We start from the raw sequence: 24540 nt of genomic DNA on the forward strand, positions 1-24540 counted from the left end.
TGTTAAATTACAGCGTGCAGCTCGGCTGAACCTTTCCACCCGCTATAGAGCTACATCCACTGGGTCTCTGGTTGGCTGCACTTCCAAAAACCTGTCAATAGACATACAGTATGTGAAAGCTTTCCATTCAGCTGTTACAACAAATGCAAAAAGAAGTGAACCAAGCTGACAGCTGCCTAACTGGTTTCCAGGCACCTGATAATGACTCTGCCAGAAAAGGACCAGTAGGAAAATGACTGCAGGATGGAAAAAGGTTTTCCTGCACTGGAGAAATATCAGTTTGACTTAAAGATAAATGTTATATCCTGATTTATAGCAGAAATACAGCAGTTAAAAGACTGGATACAGTCAGTTGGCTTTTACGGTAATCAACTCGTCAAGTGATGAAAAATATGTGTTTTATGTTTTTTATGTGCATTAAATCCAAGGCATTTTTAACCTGATACACACTTATAATAATAGCCAATATTTACCAATTTATTTAATCTTCTGTATCCTTTAAATACCTTGAAAATAATCACACAGATGACATTGATTATACCTACAGTCTAACGCTACATCACTACAACCACGTCCCCAATTTTAAAAGAGAAAAAAATTAATCTCATTGCACTTTACATGCGCCCTTAAACCCAGTAAAGGGCCCAATGAGCAAATCTAAGTTTTCTCTTTCTGCAAAAGGAGGTTAAACCCTGTAAATTTAATATTTATTTTTTATGAGCTGCATTTGAAACTAAAAATGTGTCATTCAAACTCCAGAAAACATGGAGTGTTGTGGAAAAGTACTTCAGCACACATTTGTTTTTGTTTTCAGTTGATGAAATATCTGTCCGTAACCGAGGTCATAAAAGTGGTAGTTGACCAGCTAAAGCCATTGTGGATCGGCAGATTTACAGTTAATTTTCTGACATCATGGTAAAGGTGATAATACAGTAAATAAAGTACACCAGGACATCTCAACTTTCTAAAGGACTTTCATGGTGTTTTTCACTGTTTATATAAAGACGTGTAGGCGAGCTTTAAAAGTGTATTTTATCTTTGAGTATTCAAAAATAATAGAACATGTTTTTCTGTATATTTGTAGAGATAATTAGAAATAATGAGACTAATGTCTATTTTCTATGTGTCATTGTTTAACTTTGCCTCAGCCATGTTTCAGTTAAACCCTAAACTGAAGCTTTTTGATTTAGTTAAATAACAGATATAAACAGAAGATGGGGAACAAATGCATTGTAGCTAATCCTTGATAAGGATCTTCTTAATTTCATTATAATATATGTATAGTAGGGGTGGAACGGTTCGATTCACGGTTTCTGGTCACGGTTTTCGGTTTGGTTCGATACATGTTGATTGTTACACCGAAATCCCATAAAAATTTATGGAATTAATGAAAAAATCCCCCCAAAAATAATGGATTGTAATTATTTTAAATGATCCGTGGAAACCCTGGATCATTTCCGTATGTTTTGCTGCTTTGAATTTAATCATCTGGCGCATGCTCTCTACCATCTCCAAGGAACTCAGAGGTGAGCGGACGAAGCCACACTGGGGGCTTTAGGCTTTGCTTTGAGCAGCCGGTCTGGAGCGCAGCGGGGCGGAGCGCTGACGGAGTATGAGGGATTTCTGGGTTAGCATGACATGTTGGTCATGTTGCTGTTAGCATAAACAAAACGTGTTGCACAATGCTTGCACACTGTTGCACTTTTAACCACAACTTTCTTTCCGCCGTCATCGTAGGTCACTCTAAATGCAAAGTGGTCCCATATAGCAGACCTATAAAGTGCTGCTGGCGCGTCTTCCAACTCCTGTTCTTTCCCACTCGCCATTCCGACACAATTCTCCACAACAACTGATTTTTTCCCTGCTACACCCGGCTAAGCTGCTTCGCTTCTTCTTCTTCTTGTTTACTACTGGTGGTTGGCTTTGGTCACAGTACCGCCACCTTCTGCTCTGGAGTGTAAACGCTTCGCCTATGAGAAAAAGGAGCAGCGCATGATCGAACGAAACACACGCGAACCGAACCGAGACAGTCGAACCGAACGGTTCTGACGGTTTTCATAAATCGTCCCATCCCTAATGTATAGAGCAGTTTATACAGAGTAGTTTAGCCAGCAGCTCAAAGTTTAAATGCTATGTTGATAATGTAACTTAGCATGAAGCCTGGCTTCATGTGTATCTCCAACACTGATCAGATACAGTAGCAGCTATTTAAAAATGGCCCTTCCCAGTCAAACGCCAGCTGAATGGCATCCCACTTCCCTGCAACTCCCTGCAAAATCCCCTGCAACTTCCAGCCACTGGAGTGACCCCCTCCTTTGGGGTCTGACCAGGAGATGACGCTTCTCTTTAGATCTTAATGTCCACAAATCATGACAGAAAGAATATAAGATGTTGAAAAAGGAATTGTAGGGGACCAACCAAGGGCCCATCAAGGGAGGTGGGGAAATTTTGAATGGCTACTACTGTATTAGATCCATGTTGTATAAAAAGGTGTATGAAATAAGTTGGAAACAACCATAAAAAAACATACTTTATGAAAAAAAAGCAACAAAAAACAAAACAAATGAACATGTATGGTGGGGACTATGGTTGAACATACTCTAAATTTAGCATAGAAGCTGTCAATGTTGTCAATGTCAAAAGTTTCTGGTGCTTGGATGCTAAAGTTTCTCCCTCTCTCTTACTCTTTTGGCATCCAGCTGTCTTTGGTGTGTCAGAACTGTATCTGACGCAGCAGACTTTGGCTCCCTGCAAAGGTTTTCAGAGAGATTCAGGACATGTTGCTGGGCTGCTTTTATCAGTTGATTCCTTTGAGCTTTTGGACATGTCTTTGTAATTTGCAGAAGTCCTCAATAACTTGGACTCAAACAGTTTTTTTTTTTATGTGCAAAAGGAAAAAAGCAGACCCACAGCAAGAGGGAACAATCCCCGCCATGTTGGAGTGCATGCAAGGTTTTCATTCCACTTCACAAAGAGCAAATAAACTGATGCACTGCATCCTGGAGGAGCTCCTCTTCAGTTTCCTCAGACCATTGAACATAATATCTCAGACAGGTGCAGGCTTACTGATAAAAGCTTAGGTAAACATTAGTGCTTCTGTAGGTTTAGTGTATATTAAAGCCTGAGGCTATCTCTCCAGCACGTTCCAGGTCAATCCCAGGATCCTTATTTGTCTTTTTTTGCTGTTGTTTTTATGTTGTCAAAGTTTTTTTTTTTTTTTTTAACAGTCCTCAAACATCTCTTATCTGGGCTTTTTATCTGAGCACTAAGATTTGGTTTAGCCTTGGCAATAATTATGTTTTTGATAACAGCACTTCTGATGCTCTCAGACGGCTCTTATCTTTCCACCCTTCATAGGGAAACAAAAAAATAAAAATCTGCTGCATTTATATTACATTGAAAACATTATTTGTTCATTTTTGAGATAATGGGAACACTGCGAATTAGGAATAGGTAAGTCTTATCAAGTTCTTCAAAAAATAAAAATGCTATTAACGAAGTTAAAAAATAATAGGTTTTGTTGTTGAATTACCTTTGAAGGTCTATTCAAAAATATATTTAATGCCAAACTGATTGGTTTTATTTTTAAAGATGTTTCCAACATGGTGCCAGGAGGAGTTTTAGGAAAGTCAAGGCTTCAGGTGTCTTATTTTGACAATCTAATTGAAAGATGACATTTCCCATTACACCGTGATGGAAGGAAGCGTGGCTTTTAACCTAATTATTCCTTTTCTCCCCTATTATTATGTCGTGGTTGAAAAGTTTGGGAAATGCCAAGATGACAGAGAACCAGCTTTAGTTCTTACCTTTGCCAGGCTCTGTTTGCATTACAAGCGTATCTATAAAATTTGTATTTTTTTCTGTAAAAAACATGATTTGTTAAAATTATCAACAGCATTTCAATCTAAGATCCACAAAGAAAATGTCTGGTTACTGGAACAGGACAACATTCAGTTTGGTCTTTACTACCATAGGTGGTCAAAAAGACAATCAAACCTATTTCCTCTTGGTACCTCAGTCTACTAGAGTTAAAAAAGGGATAAATAGCTAATTGACTGTCAATGACAGGTCCATACATGTCCAGGGCTCGATGTTAACCATCGCCCGATCGCCCGGGGCAAGTCGTTTTTATTGTTGGGTACATTGTTGAGTACAAATTTCATTGCATTTGCCCGGCGCGCAAGTGCAATGATCATAAAAAAATTATTTATCACTCATAATTACTTTAAAATCACGACATTCCCTGAAAACGACCCACAAGTGTTGCCGGCCCCATTTTTGTTGTTTTGTACACATTCTCGTGTGATTTCAAAAAGCTGCGTGATTTTCCGCTAGATGGCGTGATTCAGCTCTTGGGGAGAGAATTCTGCAGAGCAGCTGCCGGATGATGAATTTAATCTATACTATAATACACGCTAGATTAAAAATCATCAGTCAGGGATTAGGAAAATAATAATAATAATTGTTTGCACACAGTGTAAATATTTCTATCATATGGCAGTCTTCTGTACAGTGGTCATCCATTAAAAAATGTGCATTACATTTTTTTCTCTTAGACACTTTGGAGTGGTGCATTTAAAAGTTATAGAGCTAAACACGTTAAATTGGTGAGTATTAGTAGTGTAAGTTTTTAACCTGTCAAGTTTTTTTTAGATTTTTAACATTACAATTTATATTTTTCCAAGCACGCAACAGTTTAAAGCAAAGTTTAATTTGAAAAGAATGTGCAGGAAGGATTGAAAAGCATGTTAACACGGTAATGTAGGCTTGAGTTCATTATCTGACGCATGCATATACTCACCAGGAACCTGTAAACTTACTGAATTACAAAAAAAAATATTTAAAAAAACAAACATGTTTCATTGAGATATATACAAAAATGAATATTAGGAACTATATTTATCAAACATTATACTGGGCAAGTAAAAATTGTTTCTGGGCAAATTAAATGTGAAAGCCACTTGCCCGAAGCCACTTGCTTTTTGCAGTAGAGTATTTTATTTTTTTCTATTTTATTTGTTTTAACTCTTCAGTATTCTGTTATTTTTATACACTTTTCTAAGGTCCACATTTATATAACCACTTTAGCTATAATCTTTTGCTGCTGTAACACCAGAATTCCCCCTTTGTGGTACAATCAAGGGATTTGCTATTATATTTTATTCTGTTTTATTCTATTCTATTTTCTTTTCACTATCATTAAATACCAAGGCCTTACTGTATGTACTTCAATCAGGTTAACATAAATTAATTAACATTTATCATTCACTACATAAACATTATGAACTACCTTATTAATCGTGTTTTTTTAATGGAAGTAAAAGTTTATGACGTCATTTAGATGTTAGCATACAGATTATTCAACAATATATTTTGGTTACAATCTTCTGTTGCCTTTGCTCACAAAACCTCTATTTCATTATGTCTACATACCCAAAACATCTGCTCTGATTCACATGCTTAAAAGATTTCATTGTAAGAAAATTGAATTTTTTATTTTTAACTACACAGCAGTTTTCTGAGAGTCCGTTTGTAATTGGAGTTCCCTATAAACCTATTATTACCATCAAATCAGTGCAGAAGGGGTTTGGGCTTTTTTCTTTTTTATTCTACTTTTTAAATTCTTATTGCCCTGTAAAAACATGCTGAGTGTTCAAGTGTTCATGGTTAAAGGGGCTGAACCAATAAATCATTAAGTTTCTTTAAAAAAAATACTTTATCTGAAAAAAATCCAAACTAAAGCAGATAATTTTGCTTATAAGAGGGTTAAGGACTGTTATGTTCCTCTGTTGTAAAACCCTGGCTGTATTTAAGTAAAAAAGCTTTTTCATATATCCATTTTTACGAGTAAATCACGGGTTTAGAAGGAACGAAAAATTTATTTAAAGCAGATTTGGGACACCAAAAGTCTGCTCTTCAGTAAAAGTCTCTATTTACTGTTAGATTAAAGAGAAGGCAAAACGTTTGGTAGTTTAAATATGAGTCCTTCGTGTAGCAACAAAATATACATTTTTGAACACCTGTGTTTAAAACATTAATGTACTGGAAAAAAGTTAAAATAATAATTATAAAAGGTGCTTACTGCAAAGCAACTAATTAAACACATAAATAGGAAAATATTTTATAACTAGAATTAATTACTTTGACGCAATCGAGTCTCACTTGATTTTTGTTTTAAATAATACTACAATCAGTATTGTTATTTTGTTATTTGTTCCTTTTTTCTACCTGCCAGAATGTCTCCTTTTGTTAAAAGAGATAAATAAGATTTTTCTCAATGGCCTCAAAACCCCATAAACCATCATTAATCCACCAGCTACTCTCTGGTTTTCTGCTGCTCCTTGAATTTGTTCACCTCAATCACTCAGTTGTTTCCTCGGCTGCTTTGGCATTCCCTTTTTTCCTCTTTTCAAATCACTCCCACCAACTTCTGAGTGCTTTTGTTCATCCTTTCTCTGCTGCACCTACTGTTTCTGCTAGCCTCTCTGTATCTGTTCTGTCTAGTTATTTGCCATCCGCCTTTTGTGGGCAGTCACCAAGATTGTTATTAGTGCCAGGTTCAGGCCTGCCGTGTAATCAGACCCCAGGAATTAGCGGTGGGGCCACACTGACAGGAAGGCACAATGCTGACAAAACACTGTAGTTATTACTGAGGTTGCTGCAGTGCTTCAGCTTTGGCAGGGATCTGCTGCTTGGAGCCCTGGGGTTGGATGAGCTCTGCTAAAGATTACCAATGCACACCAGCGTCAGGCTGCTCAGGCTGCAGGTGGTGTTTAAGCATCAGCAGTGCAGCCATACTGAAAGGACAACAAAAAGAACATCGCAAGGATGGGCTTTTATCATTTTGGGTAAAACGCGAAGCTTGTTGCATTACAGCAGAGAAGGGAAATCCATTTAGTTGACCATATTAACCCATTTGGTGTCACTTAAGAGAATTTTAGCTTTCAGTTTGAAGAAGTGGTCATTCCAGTTTGCCTTTTAAAATGGGACCTCCAAGCCTGGAGCACATTCAGCATGCTTTAAGCCACTTACCCATCCATGCTTAAGAGCTTATACATTAAGTCTCACAGCAGATTACTGGCTTTATATCTAACTGCTTAGAATCGATCTTTTCTATTTATATATATTTTAAAAAAATGGATCTGTCTCATTTAGATAATTTGAAAAGATAAATCAACCCCCACTACATAAAATTAAAGCAGACCTTCCAGTTAGACTCCTCCCTGTTTTTGTTTGGGAGGCAGGAACCATGAAAACAAGGAACGATTGAATCCTTCCTTTTTGCTAAGTAGCTTTGGCTTTTTTGGGGCCTAATCTTTGGTTATTCATCTCTACACCTACATTGCAAATTCCGAAGAGTTAATTTAACTCCTAGCAAGTTAATTCAACACTATTTAAATGTCTATATTGGTCCCCACTAGAATGAGATTTTAAAAGTGTTTTTTTTTTCAGTTAATACTGTGAAAGACTTGGAAAAAATCTCTCGTTAGTGTAAATTGAACACTTACCAGAGTTTAATCTATCTAATACTAGTGTATAGAGTCAAAAGTTAACTACATGCATTCATTTTTTTACATCAAGATTTATGGACAAATATAGCTGAGTATCGTCAACATAAGAGTGGTAGTAAATCATTTCTGATACACTGTAGCCACATCTGTGCTGGGACCCGCTGACAGAGGCAAGGCTGCTGCAAACAGGATCTCTGAACACCATCAATACTTTACCAATGTGAGTTAGATGACACAACAGAGCGACGGACCTCCAGCTGCAGGACAACCGTATACGTTCTAAGCTACAACTTCAAACTCCATTGATGTCCTCGTTGGAGAAGATAAGAGATCACAGATAGGTTGGCATCAAGGAAGATAATCTGATAATATTTTATCTTATAAGCAATACTTAATGGAGTTGTTCAAATTTAACTCTGTGGGTTAATAATAGAGTTGTGCCAATGCCATTTTTTGGGCCCGATACCTGGCTGTGCAGTATTGGCCGATACGATACCATCTGTTTGAAATTGATGTGTGTGTGTATATATGAAGAACTGCATACTACTTGGATATTAAATAATTGCCATCATGGCTTTGTCAAGCAGTTGCCTACCTTTGTGAAGCAGGAAAAAGACTAATACAAAGTGAATCTAGTAGAACTTTTTATTGCCTACCTGGAATGAGTGATAATAGCTGAATAAACTTTTGGCTCTCAAAATGGTATCAGTGCCATATTTGTTGGTACTTGCCAATAGTGATACCACCATTTTAGTGCTGGATCGAGAAATGAAAAAAAAAATGCAAGGGAGTAACACAGAGATTTGAGGTGACATATGTACAATCAGGAAGGCTTATATAAAGGTGGATTGACTTTTACATTAAAGTGTAGTAGGTAAGGAACAATGGTGAGATAGTGGTATGACTATTATATTCATATATTATATTATATATTTAAATGTTCAGCTTTGGAAGTGGCAAGCTTTTACCCTAATGCTTTCCCACAATGGCCAACTTTCACTGCCCTAAAACTACAAACCATGGAATATGCAGTGTCCAAAAAAAGGGGGGAAAAAATCCCAAATTTTACAAACTTCTGACTAAAAGTAACTTATAAAAGTAAGGCTTTTTGCTGAAAAGTGGACGGTCACTCAGTGTGTTTGCAGGAAACTTGTTCGTTACTTTCTTGTAGCAGGCAGGTTAGGTTGTACTTACAGCAGGGTCCTTTGCGCTGCACCTTGATGCGTCGCTGTTTTTCGCACTGAGCCTTCTCCAGCTCGCACTCGTTGCTGTAGGTGGAGGTGTCGGAGCCGCAAACAGGAGCCACCATGAGTGGACATTCGAATTTCTTACAAACGCACTCGCCCTTGGCTGGGTCGGACGGGTCCCGCTCACACACCGCCCCGAAGCCACACAGCTTTCCTCTGCAGCCTGGATCAGACAGCAAAAGAAAAGGGAAGATTATAAAGATAAATCCCCACTAAACACCTAATAAAAAACAATGGCACCCAAAAAGAAGTCAGTTCTTGAATGTTATCTTTATGTCCAACTAGACAGCATTATTGGAGCATATTCACTCTGGTCTTTGGGAAGAATAAAAGCAGAAATAAACACGTTAACAGCCAGTATTCATAGCTCTTTAACTTTATCAGATTTTGTCCAGTGAAACAGCAAAACTCAGCATGTTTTAAAATTTAAAGCAAGACTAAACAGTTTTGTTCCTTTGTTGTTGCAAGTAAAGACCTCATTTTGTAAATGGATAAGTGAAATAACAAAACATGTTTTGTAAAATTTAGAAAAATACAATCATTAAATGAATGTTTTAATTAAAAAAATAAGTCTGAAGGTAAATTTGCTGCTTTCTCAGATTTTTCTTCTTTTCAATTTTTTTTTATTATTTTTTTTTTACAGATTTTGTATTTTCAGATTTTATTTTTCAATAATTAAAAAACATTTTTTTTCCAATTATTGTTTTTCAGACTGAGTTTTAGTGTTCTTCACTCCAGGAAAACCTGCGGCTAGAAGTAGAGAGAATATGATCTGTAAAACGCAGTGTCAAAAGAATGCAATTTGTAAAACTTTATCTGAAAAACAAAAATTTGTAAAAAGAAAATTCTTAACTAAAACACCATGACGAAATATAATTTGGAAAAAAAGGATAAAGTATAGTATATAAAAAAAATTTATTTGAAATAAAAAGTTAAAAAAATCTGAGAAAACAAATAAGTTACTCTCTGAAGACTTTTGATTAAAATATCTTTTATCTCCATTTAAAAAAATACCTTCACAGTTTGCAACAACAATCAGATAAAATCCACTTTATACCAGACCAACACAACAGTGGAAGCATAATGGATTTTTAGACATTTATAAAAAATAAAGATCTGAAATCATGGTTCCACACTGGAAAAACGATCAAGAAATAAGTAAAATTTTCTCAAATTATGTGTATTTACCCTTTTTTTGAGTAGTTAAATGAGATGATTTGCCAATGGAATGAGTATTTTTTACTCTTAAAATAAGATATTTAGATAAAATGCACTTGAAATAAGACAATTGTGCAATTGTGTTTTCTTATTTTAAATGTAAATTGTCTTGTTCCATTGGCAAAATGTCTCTTTTACCTTCTCAATTCAAGAACAAATGCACTTATTTTAAGAAAAAATGACTCATCTAGGTTTTGATTTTTTCCAGTGCAGTGCATTCTGTATCTTTTACTCTGATATGTCAGAATAAAGCAAAGAAGAACCAAAGTCCCTTCACCTGGGAAAAAAAATCTACATTTTTTTAAGTTAGATTATGTTTAAAGGATGCCGTTCAAAGGCTTCTGGGGTCAGGAATATTCATATTTGAACCTTTAACTCATTTAATAAAAATAGTAAAGAGCAGCTGCAAAGCTACCGAAACATAGCAGCTCACCAGAACTGAAGGAGTTACTTTGGAGGAGCTAAACGGATCAAGGGTCTCATGCATGAGAATCTTTTGACAGGAAAGCTATTGGTTATAACTCCACATATTTAACCTATAATCAGGTTAAATATGTGAGAGAAAACTTTACGTCCAGTTGCCTAAACTTAACGTTTCAAGCTTGACCAGGACCTGGATTATACAGAATCTCACAGACATGTTCAATATGTGCAGTTTCCACAAGCCATGAAGGAACACAAGAAACGCTTTGGAATAAGATGCTCTGGATTTATGATTAAAGGACATGGAAGCTGTTCAGATATAAAGTGAAAAACCTCACAACACTGGAAGAAAATGTTAGAGGCTGGAAAAGACTTGGAATCATTCAAAGGTTCGCCATTCAGAAGATAAAAACCCTGAACGTACAGCCAGAGCTACAATGGAATAGTTTGGACCAAAGGATTTCCATGTGGTAGAAAGATATAAGGTTTCACTTTATTTACTAAATTGTGAATTGGCTCTTCATAGCAAAGCAAAGAATGAACAAGTCCCTTCACCTGGACAGAAAGTCTACCTTTGTTTAAGTTAAATTACATGTGAAACGGGCTGTTCAAAGGCTTCAGAGGTCCGGGATGAATATTCCGGACATAGCTTATAAAAAAAAATAGTACAGATAAGCTGCAAAGCTAGCGAAACATAGCAACCCTAAAAATAAACTGAATTGAATTGAACTGAGGTGATAAGGTCATTTAAAATTCTACAAAAATACTTGTGTGACTGTAATGTGGCAAAGTGTAATAAAGGTTTATAGGCTTTGAACCCTTTTTTTGTGAAGCCCTCTACTATAAAGATATTCTGGATGGTTCATCTCTGACCTGTAAAGATACTCTGAATCATCGATCACCCCCACCCCCCACCCCCCAGCCAGGTAAACATAGAGTTAGGTAGATAGGTTAGCCAAACACTCTCCGGCCTTCACAAGTCAGGCGGTAACAATTCTTCCGACTTTGATCCCAAAGCTCCCACAGAGACCTCGGCTTTGATCGAGTGTGAAACTGTAAACATTGTCGGAGGCAGCCGAACGCGGCAGGCAAACAAGAAGCGCACCCCTGTGTATGTGCTGATGTTGTGTGCACAAAATATCAACTTAGAGAGTAATTGACCCGTGCTGTGGCAGCTACAGCTGCTGTGGCTCTGCGCCCACTCAGAGGGCTGTGGGGCAGCCAGCTGGCGTGACGTCTTCGCCTCACCACTGGGGGCGTAAAAAAGACATGGCTGGCTCTCACAGGTAGCTGACCTGATTGGAAATCCATGGGCCAGAGAACACAAAAATAAGCCCCCACCCCCCAAAAAATAAAGAAAATCTGGATAGAGGCAGGAAGCCAGTGTTTGTTTCTCCGGATGCATGCTTCACATTTATCCACAGCTGAACCCACATGTCCAACCAAGCTTCTTATCGTTGGCTCACAGGTTAGGAAGTCGTCACGTCTGCACGCTTTCAGTGGCTTCTTTCGGACCGACATGCCAACGCACTGATAGACGCCCTCACGCTGCCGTCCACGCACAGCTTAGACAACCTTTCCAGCGTCTGCCCAAGGCATCTCCTTCTTTTTCTCTCACCACGCTCTGTGAATGTGTGTGTGTGCAGAGTGACAAGCGAGGAGGCCGTTTTTGACTTGCCCACTGTTCCCTGTTGGGGAGCTGCTGACAGCTACCTGAGCTCACTCTCTCTTCTATCATGGGAAAAGGAGGTATGTGTGTGTGTGTGTGTGTATGTGTGAAGCTACCCATGAATGCATTTGTATTCCTGACAGTGTGGGTCTCAGAGTGTGTAAGCACCACTCTCTGTCTCAGACGTCCACACACACACCTACATGCGACCAGGTGCTAGAAAGAAGGCCTTGTCATGACCGGCCTCCTGCTCTGCCATCACTTCATACCACACGCTCCTGTATGTGTGGGTGCGTGTCGGTGTGTTGTCAGCATGTGGCTCAGAGACAAAGCCATACGAGGGGAGTGACAAGAGGTGAAATTTAATCGAATTCTGTCAGATGTGTACAAGAAAAACAGAGGGTGTCTGATGGTGTGACAAGAAAATAACCCTCTGAGGTTCCGATTGGGGTAAAAAAAAAAAAGGATCTAAATATGTTTGATTCAAAATACATACTAGGTATTCTAAGAGAGAAAAAGAAAAAAAACACAGCAAAAATAATGCCTTGCTTGTATTTCTTGAGAAGAAAAAAAAAAAGAAGAAAAAAAGCAAATCCAGCAAGGTGAGGACAACCCATATTATTTCTGAAATGTTTCCCACTAGCCTCAAGCTCAGCTGACTGACAAAAGACTGACACTGGAGTGGAGGATTCTGTCAAAGCGAAGGTATCAAGTGCAGAATGGAGACCGAGTTCACTAACTGCATATCCTCCAAGTGGAAACTTTTTCCTTGGGAAACTCCTCCTGGCGCTGCAGAACAGATGCATACATTTGACACTTCCAATTTCTTTTGAGAAGGAGGAAAACAACAACAGCCCGGGCAGGTAATACGAACAGCGGTATCCCAGATGGTAGCTGAAAGCAAAACTACAGCAATGAAAAGACTTGGTTTGTTTTTTTCCCAAAATTTCCGCAGCGGTGTCCATGACCCGCCTTGACTGACAGGTGATCACTAGGAATGCAAAAAACATTAATGGGAACGGACAAGGAGCCGTCGCACATGTCATGGAGACGGATGGGTTATTACTTTGGAGAAAAACAAACAGGAGGAAATGAAGCTTTTTTTTTTGCCGTTTCTTAAACACGTGCCTCTGGTTTTGGGTGCAGTACTTTTGGTTTTGGCTCTTACGCAAATATTCATCAGTTTACATGAAAGACTTATCAAGCCTCGAAATCTTTCTAAAAAGAAAAAACAACATATAAAATATTTTACTTTATCTTTATAACATCTATTTTTAAAATTTGTTCTAATAAAAAGATGACTAAATAAACTACAAAACATACTGCAGTACATACGCCTCACCAGTAGGTGACAACAACATATATACCTAGAATTACCATAGCATCCAGGAAGCGAAACGTCTTCAAACTTGGAAAAAAAGTCCAGTTGATAGCTTTTTTTTTTTTACTTTTTTGGTATAAATACTATAGCCATGATTAGAAAAGAGGGGTCATAATCCCAAATACTATTCCATCCATGGGAAAAGAATTGATTCAATTTGTTTTGTATGACTGCAGAAACATTTATTAATTTGTTAATCTGTTTGAAGCATGAATACTTCCTGCACACTTGTTTAACTTTGAGAAAAGAAAAAAAACACCAAACAGGCTTAAATTCCCTAATTAGCATTTTAAGGTTTTATCATATATTTCATTTGAAAATTTAAAGATATATTACACATATTTACTTAATATGCACTCTTCATGAGGACTTGATTAAAATACAACAAGTTTCCCTGCACAGGTATTGTTTCAGCCAAATAAAGGTATTCAATGTCTGCTAAATAAGAGTGTTTATTTGTTCCTTTTTTAAGGCTGAAAGGTGTGACAGGAATTCAGATGACAGACGGAGCTAAACAGCTTTCTCAAGACCTGTAACAATGTTCTTGCTTTATGTTTCCCAGGCGGTATTTTCTTTTTTAAATCTTTGACAGCCGGAGCTAAAGCAACAGCGCTAACTTGTGTTGCCTGTTCTTGCACAGATCTATTTTTATGCGTTGCTTTGTTTAAAAGTAAGCAGTGTCTGTTTTCTCACGAGCTAAACAGAAAAAGCAACTCTCAGTAATGCAAGGAGGCACTTTTACAAGTACTATAACGTTGCTCTGTGAGATGGGGATTAAACAGGGCAGGCTGGCCAATGACCAGCATACCTTTCCTCACCACTAGTGCCCACGGTTCACTGTTTTTCACAGATTTCTCTGTTTTTTTTCTGCTTGTTAACATTGTTATATGCTGCCTAAATCTTATAGAACATTAGAAATTGTAAGAAAAATCCTTTTAGCAGATAAATGAGCTTGATTATTATTTTATTTTTGTTTTTTTTAATCAATGTAGTAACTAACAGACTATGATCTTGAGTAGTGGTCTGCTTTGATTTTTACTTTGTCTTTCCTGATGCTTCAAAACTAAAAAAATGACATTTTTTAAGCCTATAAACATGTGAAAAAAAGAGTTTGTTTTCCAATAGGCAGCTTTGTATTGCAAGTTACTCTAAAAGTTATGCTGCATCTGCTTTGTAAAGCAAATAAGTACAATGTTGTATTCTCTTAATTTACTTCTTGTTTTTAAGGAATGTTCAACACAATTTTGTCATATTTGTCAGAATTTGTTGTTTAATTAAAACAAACTTTACATTAAATTGATTTCTAGATGTTGTCGTCTGAATAAAAAAAGGAATAAAAAGTAAATGAGTAGCTCAGCCATTGAAAAAATGGGAAATAATCAAAACAACCTTTTGTTGCCAAGTTTGACACTTTTCTAATAACACTGTCCTGCTTCTGCATGCCTGCCACATGTTCTATGACATATGAGGAGGATGCATGACTTTAGTGATGAGCAATATAATAGCGTACAATAATATAATCCCTGCAAATGCGGTAATAATTTGGGCCATGTATGAAAAACTGCAATGAAAAAACTTGCCAATAATGAAATAAGGTTTCATGCTCCTAACTCAGTAATCTTTGGCCACAAATGTAATAAATTTCAGTTAAAATCCTCTGCAAATAAAATAATCCCATCCAACACAATTATAGCTAAATATGGCTGCATAGGTTGCAATCAATATATGTATTTTTATTTTTTTTTCCAGGTACAATGGATCTCAGACTCATTTAAATCCTTAGGGGTAAGTACTAAAGAGCCTTATATTTTCCTTAACGATAGTTTTTTGCATCAGAATCCACTGTTATTCCTTATTTATTTTTATATATTAATGTTTTTGTATGTAAAATGCATCTCTCTAACTATCTATAAATATTATTTTGAGTGTATTATGGTTCTCTTGTGTTCTCAACAATAGGAAAGCATTCAATAAATAGGTGTTTAAGCTAATCTCTGGAAAATACAAAATCCTCAGTGTATTCTAATTATCAGTTCATATGAAATCGTACAAAAAGTTATGCACAGTAATTTCGTACGTTGTTGACGTTTTTTTCGTGGTATTTGCCTCGAGACAAGATATCCTTGCGCATGCGCATCTTACGCACCATTCAATAACATAGAATTTAACATACAATTAACCCTAACCCTGACCCTAAGATACAAAACAGCAAGCAACCTAGTTACTGTAGAGACATCAAGAAGTAATTATTGCACTGTTTTTCCCATTTTTACATCCCTCCGCGGATCTAGTTTTTTCGTCTGTCTGCCTGCGCACTGATGTTTTTTCGAGGAAAAACGTCAAAAACGTACAAAATACTGTGCATAACTTTTCGTACGATTTCATACAAACTGATAATGAGAATACGTTGAAATCCTAATGAAAGTGTTCAGGTGGAGTAACTGTAGGTTCATCAGCCTCCACCCTTAAAGGCTGGTTATACTCCTGCAGCAGTGTGTCGCAGTGAGCTTGACGCAGACATTTTTGATTTATGCTCAATTTTGAGCGTGGTCTGCATTTATCCGCTTGTGTTTGTGCGACAATGGAGGAACATGAGGGTTGAAAAAGAGCAGGTGGAAAAAGGGTCCCTGCATTCTTGCGCACCTCGCTCTTCTAGCTGGTCCTTCTTCACAAGGCGTTTTCCACAATGGTGGTCATACAAACAAAACAAGCCGGTAAGGTATCAAACAGGAATAACGCATAGTGTAGAGCGGATGTAACCTATCAGAGGCCTCCTGTCTGCAGCACTGTTTGCGGTCACCTACAATTTGTGTCTGCGGAAGGGGCAGGGGCACATTTGCAATCACTGCGACACACACAGACGACCTGGTTTCTGATTATAAACCAGCCTTAAGGTGTAAATAGAGTTTAGGTGAAGGTTGGTGTTACAGTACGTAATGGTTAGGTTCAAGATTTTTGTCACATTTCGGGCTTCGAAAGGGTTGAAAACGACTCAAAATCAACACAACTCAAAAAATGGACATCACTTAATACAACAGACAAAATGTTTTGTGCAGGAAAGACGTTACACTTGGTTTGGGCGACTTGTGTGTTAAATATCCTCTGGTGTCAGAGCCTTCATGGTCTCAGAGCAACAAATGGTTATGAAAGGAAAGGATGGTCCTGTTGAGATTAACGCCCCAGTGCGGAACAAATGTCACGCTTTATGAGTGAAAGAAAGTGTGTCGTATTTCTCTTGCCGCAATTTTCTACCACTTTTGATACTTTGGGTTCCAGCTACACACGTTTAAGCTTCTTTCTGGTGAATTTAATCCAAATGTAATTCTTACACATCGCAAAGAAACTTTTATAGAGATCATGTTGGGACATGTGGGTTTTATTCAATGAAAGGACATGGTAACAGATCCAACAGCTTTTTTGTGAGACACACATTCATCCAATTTATTGCAAAAGCTGAATCTTTGCTGTTGCTCCCAAATTGTTTCCACTCTGTGAAGAAAATATCCCTGAAGTCTGTTCAGTTTTATTGCTTTGCAGCCTTGTTGCATGCTCTGCAAAATGAAATAGTAAGAACTTTTCCACTACGGCAAGCATGACTGCATCCATACCCAATAAGACCTTACACAATAGCTCTGAGTAAATTATAATGGCCTCAGAGAGGGCACGTTACACTGTGCAGAGGGAGGCCATACCTGCTTGTTTTTTAACCATTCTACAAAAGTTCAGCTTGATTCAGGTGGCGACAGGGCCGTCACTAGGTTTGAGAGACATGGGTGGCTTAGCCCCTAGGTAAGATATTGTGCGCGCTGTGCGCGCGCAGAAATTTTTTCAGTGCACTTTCTAAGGCGCTGTCTATAAATTCATTATTTTAAGAGCAACATACCTGGGAAACACTTCCCTCACTAATGCTACTTCACCAACTAAACTACACCAGTTAAAATGTGCTAAATTACAAAGAGTAAATGGTAGGTGCCATGCATTACTGCATAAATGGAAGAAGGCAAGTGGTTCGCCACTCATCATAATGGAAACCTTCTACAGAAGACAGTTGTCTAACCAACAGACTCCCAACATCTTCATAAACCCTTAACCTGGCCATTCATCTTTCCCCATCTCCCCTGCACCCACAACCTGTCAGGAACCCCTGTCTGCTTTGCAATAACCCTGTTTCTGTGTGTGTGCTTGGTGTGTGTGTGTGACCTGGACTTTGGCATGTCTTTCTCTACACCTGGCACAGAGAGAAACACATATATGTGAGGAACTTAACAATAAATGCAGCATTATCTTTGATAGATTTCTGCTTAATCTAAAGTTTAACCACAAAATACAAGTTGCATAAATGGACAGTAGGCAATAGGCAATAGCATCATTGCAAAGAAGGATATCCTTGAGACTTTTTCACATCAGTCTGACAAAGTTTTAATGCAAATAAAGGAAGTATTTTTAAGTACAATGTATTAATGAAAACACAAAATCAACAGTATATGAAACGTACAACTTAGAACTATAGTCAACCCAAGGAAGCACTACCATATCACACAGTGTCGCCCTATCAGACTGGTGGCACATAGATATGGGAGAATTATCCTGCCATAATGCAAGAGCACATAACTTCAATTAGAGAAAAGAATTTCATCTTCTTGCACTCAAAACTTATAATGCTCACACTCAAAACATGCGCTCTCTCTCAAATATTTTCTCTTCTCTCAAAAATCTTTGTTTCTTCTCTCAGATTTAAACAGATATTTTCTATATTATCACAGATATTTTTTCCTCTCGCTTGCCTCCATCTCCGCTCTGCACGGGTCTCAGTTACGCTCTGCTTGCGGATTTGTTTTGCTCTCTCAGACTGCAGTTGGATCGTTGCCTAGCAACCTTTCCAGCCAATAGAACGACAGCCTCGGAAAAGGTGCGCTTGTTTAACCCTACGGAGTGTGCCTGTGCTACTACGCCACTTATAAAGCGTCAGCTGAAACTGCTATTTACAGTAGTTTTGTGGCTGATTGTTGTTTAGAAATAGAAAACCTGGTTTCATTTCTTAGTTTTGCCCTGGATTTTGTAGCGTTTGTGGACGCTACGTCGCTACTTGATCAAAACAATACCGTCGCTACAGGAAAGTTACTTGATTAAATAAAGCAGCGACGCTACGGTCAAGCTACTTGAAAATGTAGTTAAACTAATAGCTTCGCTACATGTAGCGGCGCTACTGCCCATCACTGCTCCTGTGACAAAACTATTATAATGATGCTAGTAGGCTACAACAACATCGTGTTTTCCCACACCACTGACTTTGTTCACCATGGTAACGTAATTCCTACTGAATCAGACAAGCTATTAGGCCTATATTGTCTCTTTCCTCACTCCAGGTAAAGTGAAGAAAATGTAAACCGCTGACATCAAATGGCAAACTCACCGTATGTATCTGCACGCAACCATAACTTTCCTAATCAAGCTCGATGACTGTGTGGAGATTCAAAGGGCGCGCTGTTGCTGCACTGCACAGCTGCTATGGTCCAGTTGATGGCCGTGTACCACGTGACGTGACGCTGGACGCGGAGCCAATGAAGGAAATGAATATCCTAACGATATTAATAATTGTATAAATAATTGTGTTTGTAAATAAACTAACAGGAACTTATCTTCAGATTAACTTGCCTTCTTGGTGGCTCGTTTTCAGTGCTTTACTGCAATTGTTTGGGGTTATATGGAAAAAAAATCAATAAATAAAAAAATAACAATAAAAATCGCAAAATAATTATGGGGTGGCTAATACCAACGAAGGGATGACTTCAGCCACCCTAAAATAGGTCTAGCCACGTCCCTGGGTGGCGATAAGCGAGGAGAAGGTTTGCATGAATAATTAAAAGTCCTGAACTTTATATCAGTGACAAGAATAGTAACTGAATTAGCCGGGTAGTGATACACACATGGAAAAGCAGTTCAAATAAAGCTTTACATGCAGATTAACACTGACAAATTACCACAGGGCTGTCAGAGAACCAGGAAAGGGAAGATGATGGAGTGGAGATACAGCTCTGTGGCACTGAAGCGACATGGCATTAATGTTGAATGAGCTTAAATTCATTACGCTCAAACACTCCTTGGGGACATTTTCTACTCCCACCTTAATAAAGGGTCCCTTTCTTGGCGGCGGACACTAAGTAATACAGATGTGCTCCCCGACCGGGCAGCTTTTAACAGCCCTCTCCTCGCTGTGTTTCTCATTTCTCTCCCCCATAAGAGGGCTTTAGCCTCTTTGTCAGTGTAGCTGTAGCAGCAGAGCTTTGCGGTGAGGGGAACGGTTGCCGTGGTGATTGCTGGTGATGCAATCAGCTCAGAGCAGCTCCTCTCATCAGGCTGGGACTGGAAACTTACAGTCATGCTCACAGGTGGCTTCTGCTTGTCCTCAGAGCAACGAATCTGTCACATGAGTTTACTTCCTCCGCAGTTAGACAAGAGCTGTCATGAGATCCTGACTCCATGGTAACAATGAGGCAATTATAAAGCAGTTTCCAGGTGAGGCATGGCCTTTATTTTTTTAAAGATAGCGTTTCCAAACTGCTAAAACCTTCCTTCACCTACAGCCACTGCTCTGACATGCCTTCAATGCTGTGGCATCCAGGGAGACTCAGTGAGTTAAGTTCAAAGGTATACAGGCAGTGTCCCTGTATGAGAGTCAAGAGGTTCTCCCTGGAAATTACAGCTTCTCCTGAACCACTGTCATTTTCAGTTTGTGGAATCAAACGCAACTTTGCTCTGATTTTAGTCTGAAACAAGAGTCTCGGAGTAAAGTTTGAAATTTTACTCTAACCTTGATGGATAACCAGGATCGATTTGCATAAAAGTCATTTTCTTGTGAGTTTTGACATTTGAGTCACTCCAAGGCTGCTCAACAGTCATTATGTAAAAGTAGTGTTGCACCGATACTGATGCCAGTATCAGGCGGGGCCCCGATCCAGCACTAAAATGGTGGTATAGGTATCGGCGAGTACCAACAAATAGGGCACAGATAGCAGAGCCAAAAGTTTATTCAACTATTGTCACCCATTCCAGGAAGGCAATAAAAAGTTCTACTTGATTCACTTTGTTTTAGTCTTTTTCCTGCTTCACAAAGGTAGGCAGCAGCTTGACAAAGCCATGATGGCAATTACTTTACATCCAAGTAGTATGCAGTTCTTCATACATACACACAACGGTATCGGTATGGTATCAGGGCCAAAAAATGCAGTCCAGACTAAAGTTTCAAGATGATTTTCATAGAAGGAAGGAAGGAAGGAAGGAAGGAAGGAAGGAAGGAAGGAAGGAAGGAAGGAAGGAAGGAAGGAAGGAAGGAAGGAAGGAAGGAAGGAAGGAAGGAAGGAAGGAAGGAAGGAAGGAAGGAAGGAAGGAAGGAAGGAAGGAAGGAAGGAAGGAAGGAAGGAAGGAAGGAAGGAAGGAAGGAAGGAAGGAAGGAAGGAAGGAAGGAAGGAAGGAAGGAAGGAAGGAAGGAAGGAAGGAAGGAAGGAAGGAAGGAAGGAAGGAAGGAAGGAAGGAAGGAAGGAAGGAAGGAAGGAAGGAAGGAAGGAAGGAAGGAAGGAAGGAAGGAAGGAAGGAAGGAAGGAAGGAAGGAAGATAACCTGACTCCGCCAGATGGAATTGCTCTGCATATCCATCTGGAAACCTTCCGTTGAAGTAATTTTGGGAAGGGGCGAAAATACTGGTTAGCTGATTGGCCTATGTTGGTGATAGACGGGCCAAATAAACCAATCAGATTAACGAAGCATATGACGTATTAACAGCCAGGCTACTCTTGCCGAAACCAGTCGGGAGAAGAGCAAAAACATCTTTTCCTCTGAGAAAAGCCTCCAGAGCAGTGTTTTGCTCTTCTTTCAGTTAAGAAATACTCTGTAATTCCGATAAAACTTGCTCGATAGCCACGCTAACGCTAGTTTCATCGGCTGAAGCCGCCATGTTCTTTAGACTGAACTGTCGCGCTTCTCGTCGCGTCACACCTCAACCCGCCTCAAAGCCAATGCTGATTGGACGTTCGTTTGGTGAACGGCTCCAAATTTTCTTTAATGGAGAGTCTCCAGACTGACTAGCGACTGAAACCTTGAAAGCTCGCGAGATCAGGATGGTCTCACGAGGCTAGAAGGAGGAGGGAGCACAGGTAGAAAGACATGAGGTAGAGAGTAAAAACAAAACAAAAAGAGGTTTGAACAAAACGAAGAAGAGAAGGGGAACCTGAAAGACAAGAACTGATGGAAGGCAGGAAAGACACAAAGAAAATAAGGAAGGAAACAAAAGCAAGGCAAGCACCCCTTACTTCTCCATATCTCGAAAACATTGAAATCTCTTTCCAGGCTGTCCAGAAAGTCTGCAAACAGCAGCAGATTCAGATGAACTCTACATAAAAAAGACCAGATAAAAGCCTGTATATCGTTAAAAGAAGTTCAGTCAGCAGGAATAATCAGATATGACCGCACCTGACGGAGAGCTTAGAAACGGGAATATTTTGCGGCACTGATTTACCATGTTTCACACATGGCGTTGAAAAACAGCCATATATCAGCGCAGTATTGATCGGGAACCTTCTCCCATAGTCATTGTTATGATTATACCGAAAAGAGGCCAGAAGTGAGGGAGTCTATCAGCATGAGGGCAGATAAAGAAAGAAACACCACAGTGACCAACAGCCATACCTTCTAAAACATCTGACGGGGGGAAGAAATCAACACTACACGGCTTCTATTGATCTCTGGTTAGTGGTCCTCGGGGGACAAATGCAGTCAATTATTGATCTGGGTGCAATCATAAAACACCCAGCGTGAAATAAAGAAAAAAGGTCTGCTCACAAAGGACCACACACCTCATCGGGCTCCCAACGAGAAATTGCTTCTTTAAACAAGCTAAATGAAAAGAAAGAGGTGAAGAATGGCGTCTGTTTGAAGGGAGAGGAAGAAAAGCGCATTTTCTCAGCTCCAGCTTTTTTAGCCTCTGTTCTTATTAAGGCAACAGAACAAAAAAGTAAAACAGCACCAACTCTTTACCTTAAGGGGGCGAGTTTTTTGGGGGGGAGACGTGAGCGAGTTTCCCCTCTCCATCTCACACAGAAATAGGAGTAATCTATTTGCGTCTGTTTCTTCCTGTCTTCCTGATTCAGCCTGCATTAGCTGAGGAACCTGGGCCTTGACACGGCCAACACGCAGGACAAAGTCATTTGTAAAACTCCTCATTCCCAACCTGTGGATGCCTGCACCTTATAAAAGAGAAAGATAAGCCCTGAGACAGAGGAGGAGGAGGGGGGGAACATGTTTTATTGAAGAAAACAGCATGAGATGGAGACAGAGGTGAGGTTAGAACGGAATACGACAGGCAGATGAAAAATATCCATAATTCAAATCCCCTTTAAACGTTCTTGTTCAGACACACAGTCTGAGTCACATAAACCCTCTCTTGCTGAAAATCAGTGCCGCAAACATCTTATTTACCTCGTGGTTTTATAAACAAAAAGACATCCAGGGTTTCATATCCACCCTGTGAAACCGCTGGGTCACAACATGACTGCAAAGCAAGTAAAGGAAGATCAGCACATCTAAAATAAGCAAACAGCCTGCAGATCCTGCCGTCTTTGTCTCACTTGCCTCTAAACTATAACTGTCGCTGCTGCTCTGAGGTTTCAACTATGCTATTTCTAGCCTCCCCTGACTCTGGTTACTTTTATCATTTTAATGACGTCCCACTGGTATTAAGTGTAAATACAGAAACCACACATGGGCTGCGGCGGCGCCAGAAAACATGTCCTCCAATTTATTTTGCTTTATATTGGAGTCTGTTAATCTTCTAGAGTAACTTTGCAAATAGTTTCAAACGGACGGAAAACTGTTTTGCTGAGAAAATCCAAGCAGATGATGAGGATGATCTTTGCAGATTATTTAGCTCAGCTGGTATTTTTTTAAACCTTGACCATTCTGAGTAATGGCAGGATGGAGCGAGACTTGGATGTAGAGATGAGGATGAGTCTGCAGGGCCACGGGAGTTCACTGTGGTCCATCTTGAAAGCTTGAAAGCTCTCGACTTTCTGTTCTGCTACGGTCTAATCCTCATATATGAATTCTGACTTAAAGTCAGAACAGAGACAATGAGCTTCTTCCTTTAGGTTGGCCTTTAGATGTAGGTGAGGAGATTCCAGTGGAGCCGTAGCTTCAGAAATGTAAAGCTTGAAGTAGATGAGACATTTGATTGGGATGCTTCCTGAAGGAAGGTCTTTGGTGGTTTTTACAGGAAAAATATTATGAGAGTTTAAATGTGTAGACAGATAAGCATAGGCAGGTTTTGCATTAAAAAAAAGGAAAAAAGCTGTTTAGTGTTTAATATAGATTTTTAAATCTATGGCCGCTTCTCAATTCACAAGAACGCCAGTACGGACTTGCGTCCTCTCCAAGTACGTTCGTGAGAAGAACCCAGAAAAGTCTTGACATGGGGAGAACGGAAGCAAGCAGCATAAATATGGGTCAACTGGAACAGAAGCGTACTCGTGACGTCACCAATTGCCCGGCTCGTCTGGAGCTGCTTTTCTCCTCCTGTTATTAATAGTAACTAGATAGTAATAAGTTATTAACTTACGTATTATTTTTCATTTAGTTGGGAATAATAATTAACACAGTCAGATAAACACAAATCAAATTAACATTTTGCCAAAATAAAACAAAAAAATTGCCATCAGAGCCAGCGGCCCACTGAAAAAAATAATGTAACTGCTTTTGACATTTGTTTAATCAAATTTAGTTACTTTACCTCTATTGTTTTACGTTCTACCCTGCTAACATGAAACAATTGTGTTAAAGTAATTAAGTCTGATTAAGTTAATGCCCAAAACGATTTCATTCATTTTTCAGTGACAGAACAACGCTGAGAGAGGGCTCATGCAGACGGGCTGCCGTTAGCCTCGGAGGTCCGCTGGTTGCCACGGTCCTCTCAACTTCGGAACTTTTTTTCCTAAATTACGCATTAAATCGGTAAATGGGCCATATAGTAATACTTAAAAGTATAATGTTCTCACCTCAAATGATCTTAAAACTTACATTTATAGAACAACAGCAACGGTAAAGA

The 24540-nt window shown here is 38.9% G+C and overlaps 1 protein-coding gene across 10 annotated transcripts in view; it reads right to left on the reverse strand.

Moving 5' to 3' along the window:
• agrn (agrin) overlaps positions 1 to 24540 on the reverse strand; it is a 454482-nt gene that overhangs the window by 197499 nt on the left and 232443 nt on the right. For all 10 annotated transcript variants that reach the window (XM_038289893.1, XM_038289889.1, XM_038289895.1 and 7 more), the window contains one exon: positions 8706 to 8921. In XM_038289893.1, the coding sequence (XP_038145821.1) occupies positions 8706 to 8921 (216 nt within the window). The remainder of the gene's footprint in view (positions 1 to 8705; positions 8922 to 24540) is intronic.

This window comes from Cyprinodon tularosa, unplaced genomic scaffold (assembly GCF_016077235.1).
Source record: "Cyprinodon tularosa strain WSP-4 unplaced genomic scaffold, ASM1607723v1 ctg273, whole genome shotgun sequence".
Taxonomy (NCBI): domain Eukaryota; kingdom Metazoa; phylum Chordata; class Actinopteri; order Cyprinodontiformes; family Cyprinodontidae; genus Cyprinodon; species Cyprinodon tularosa.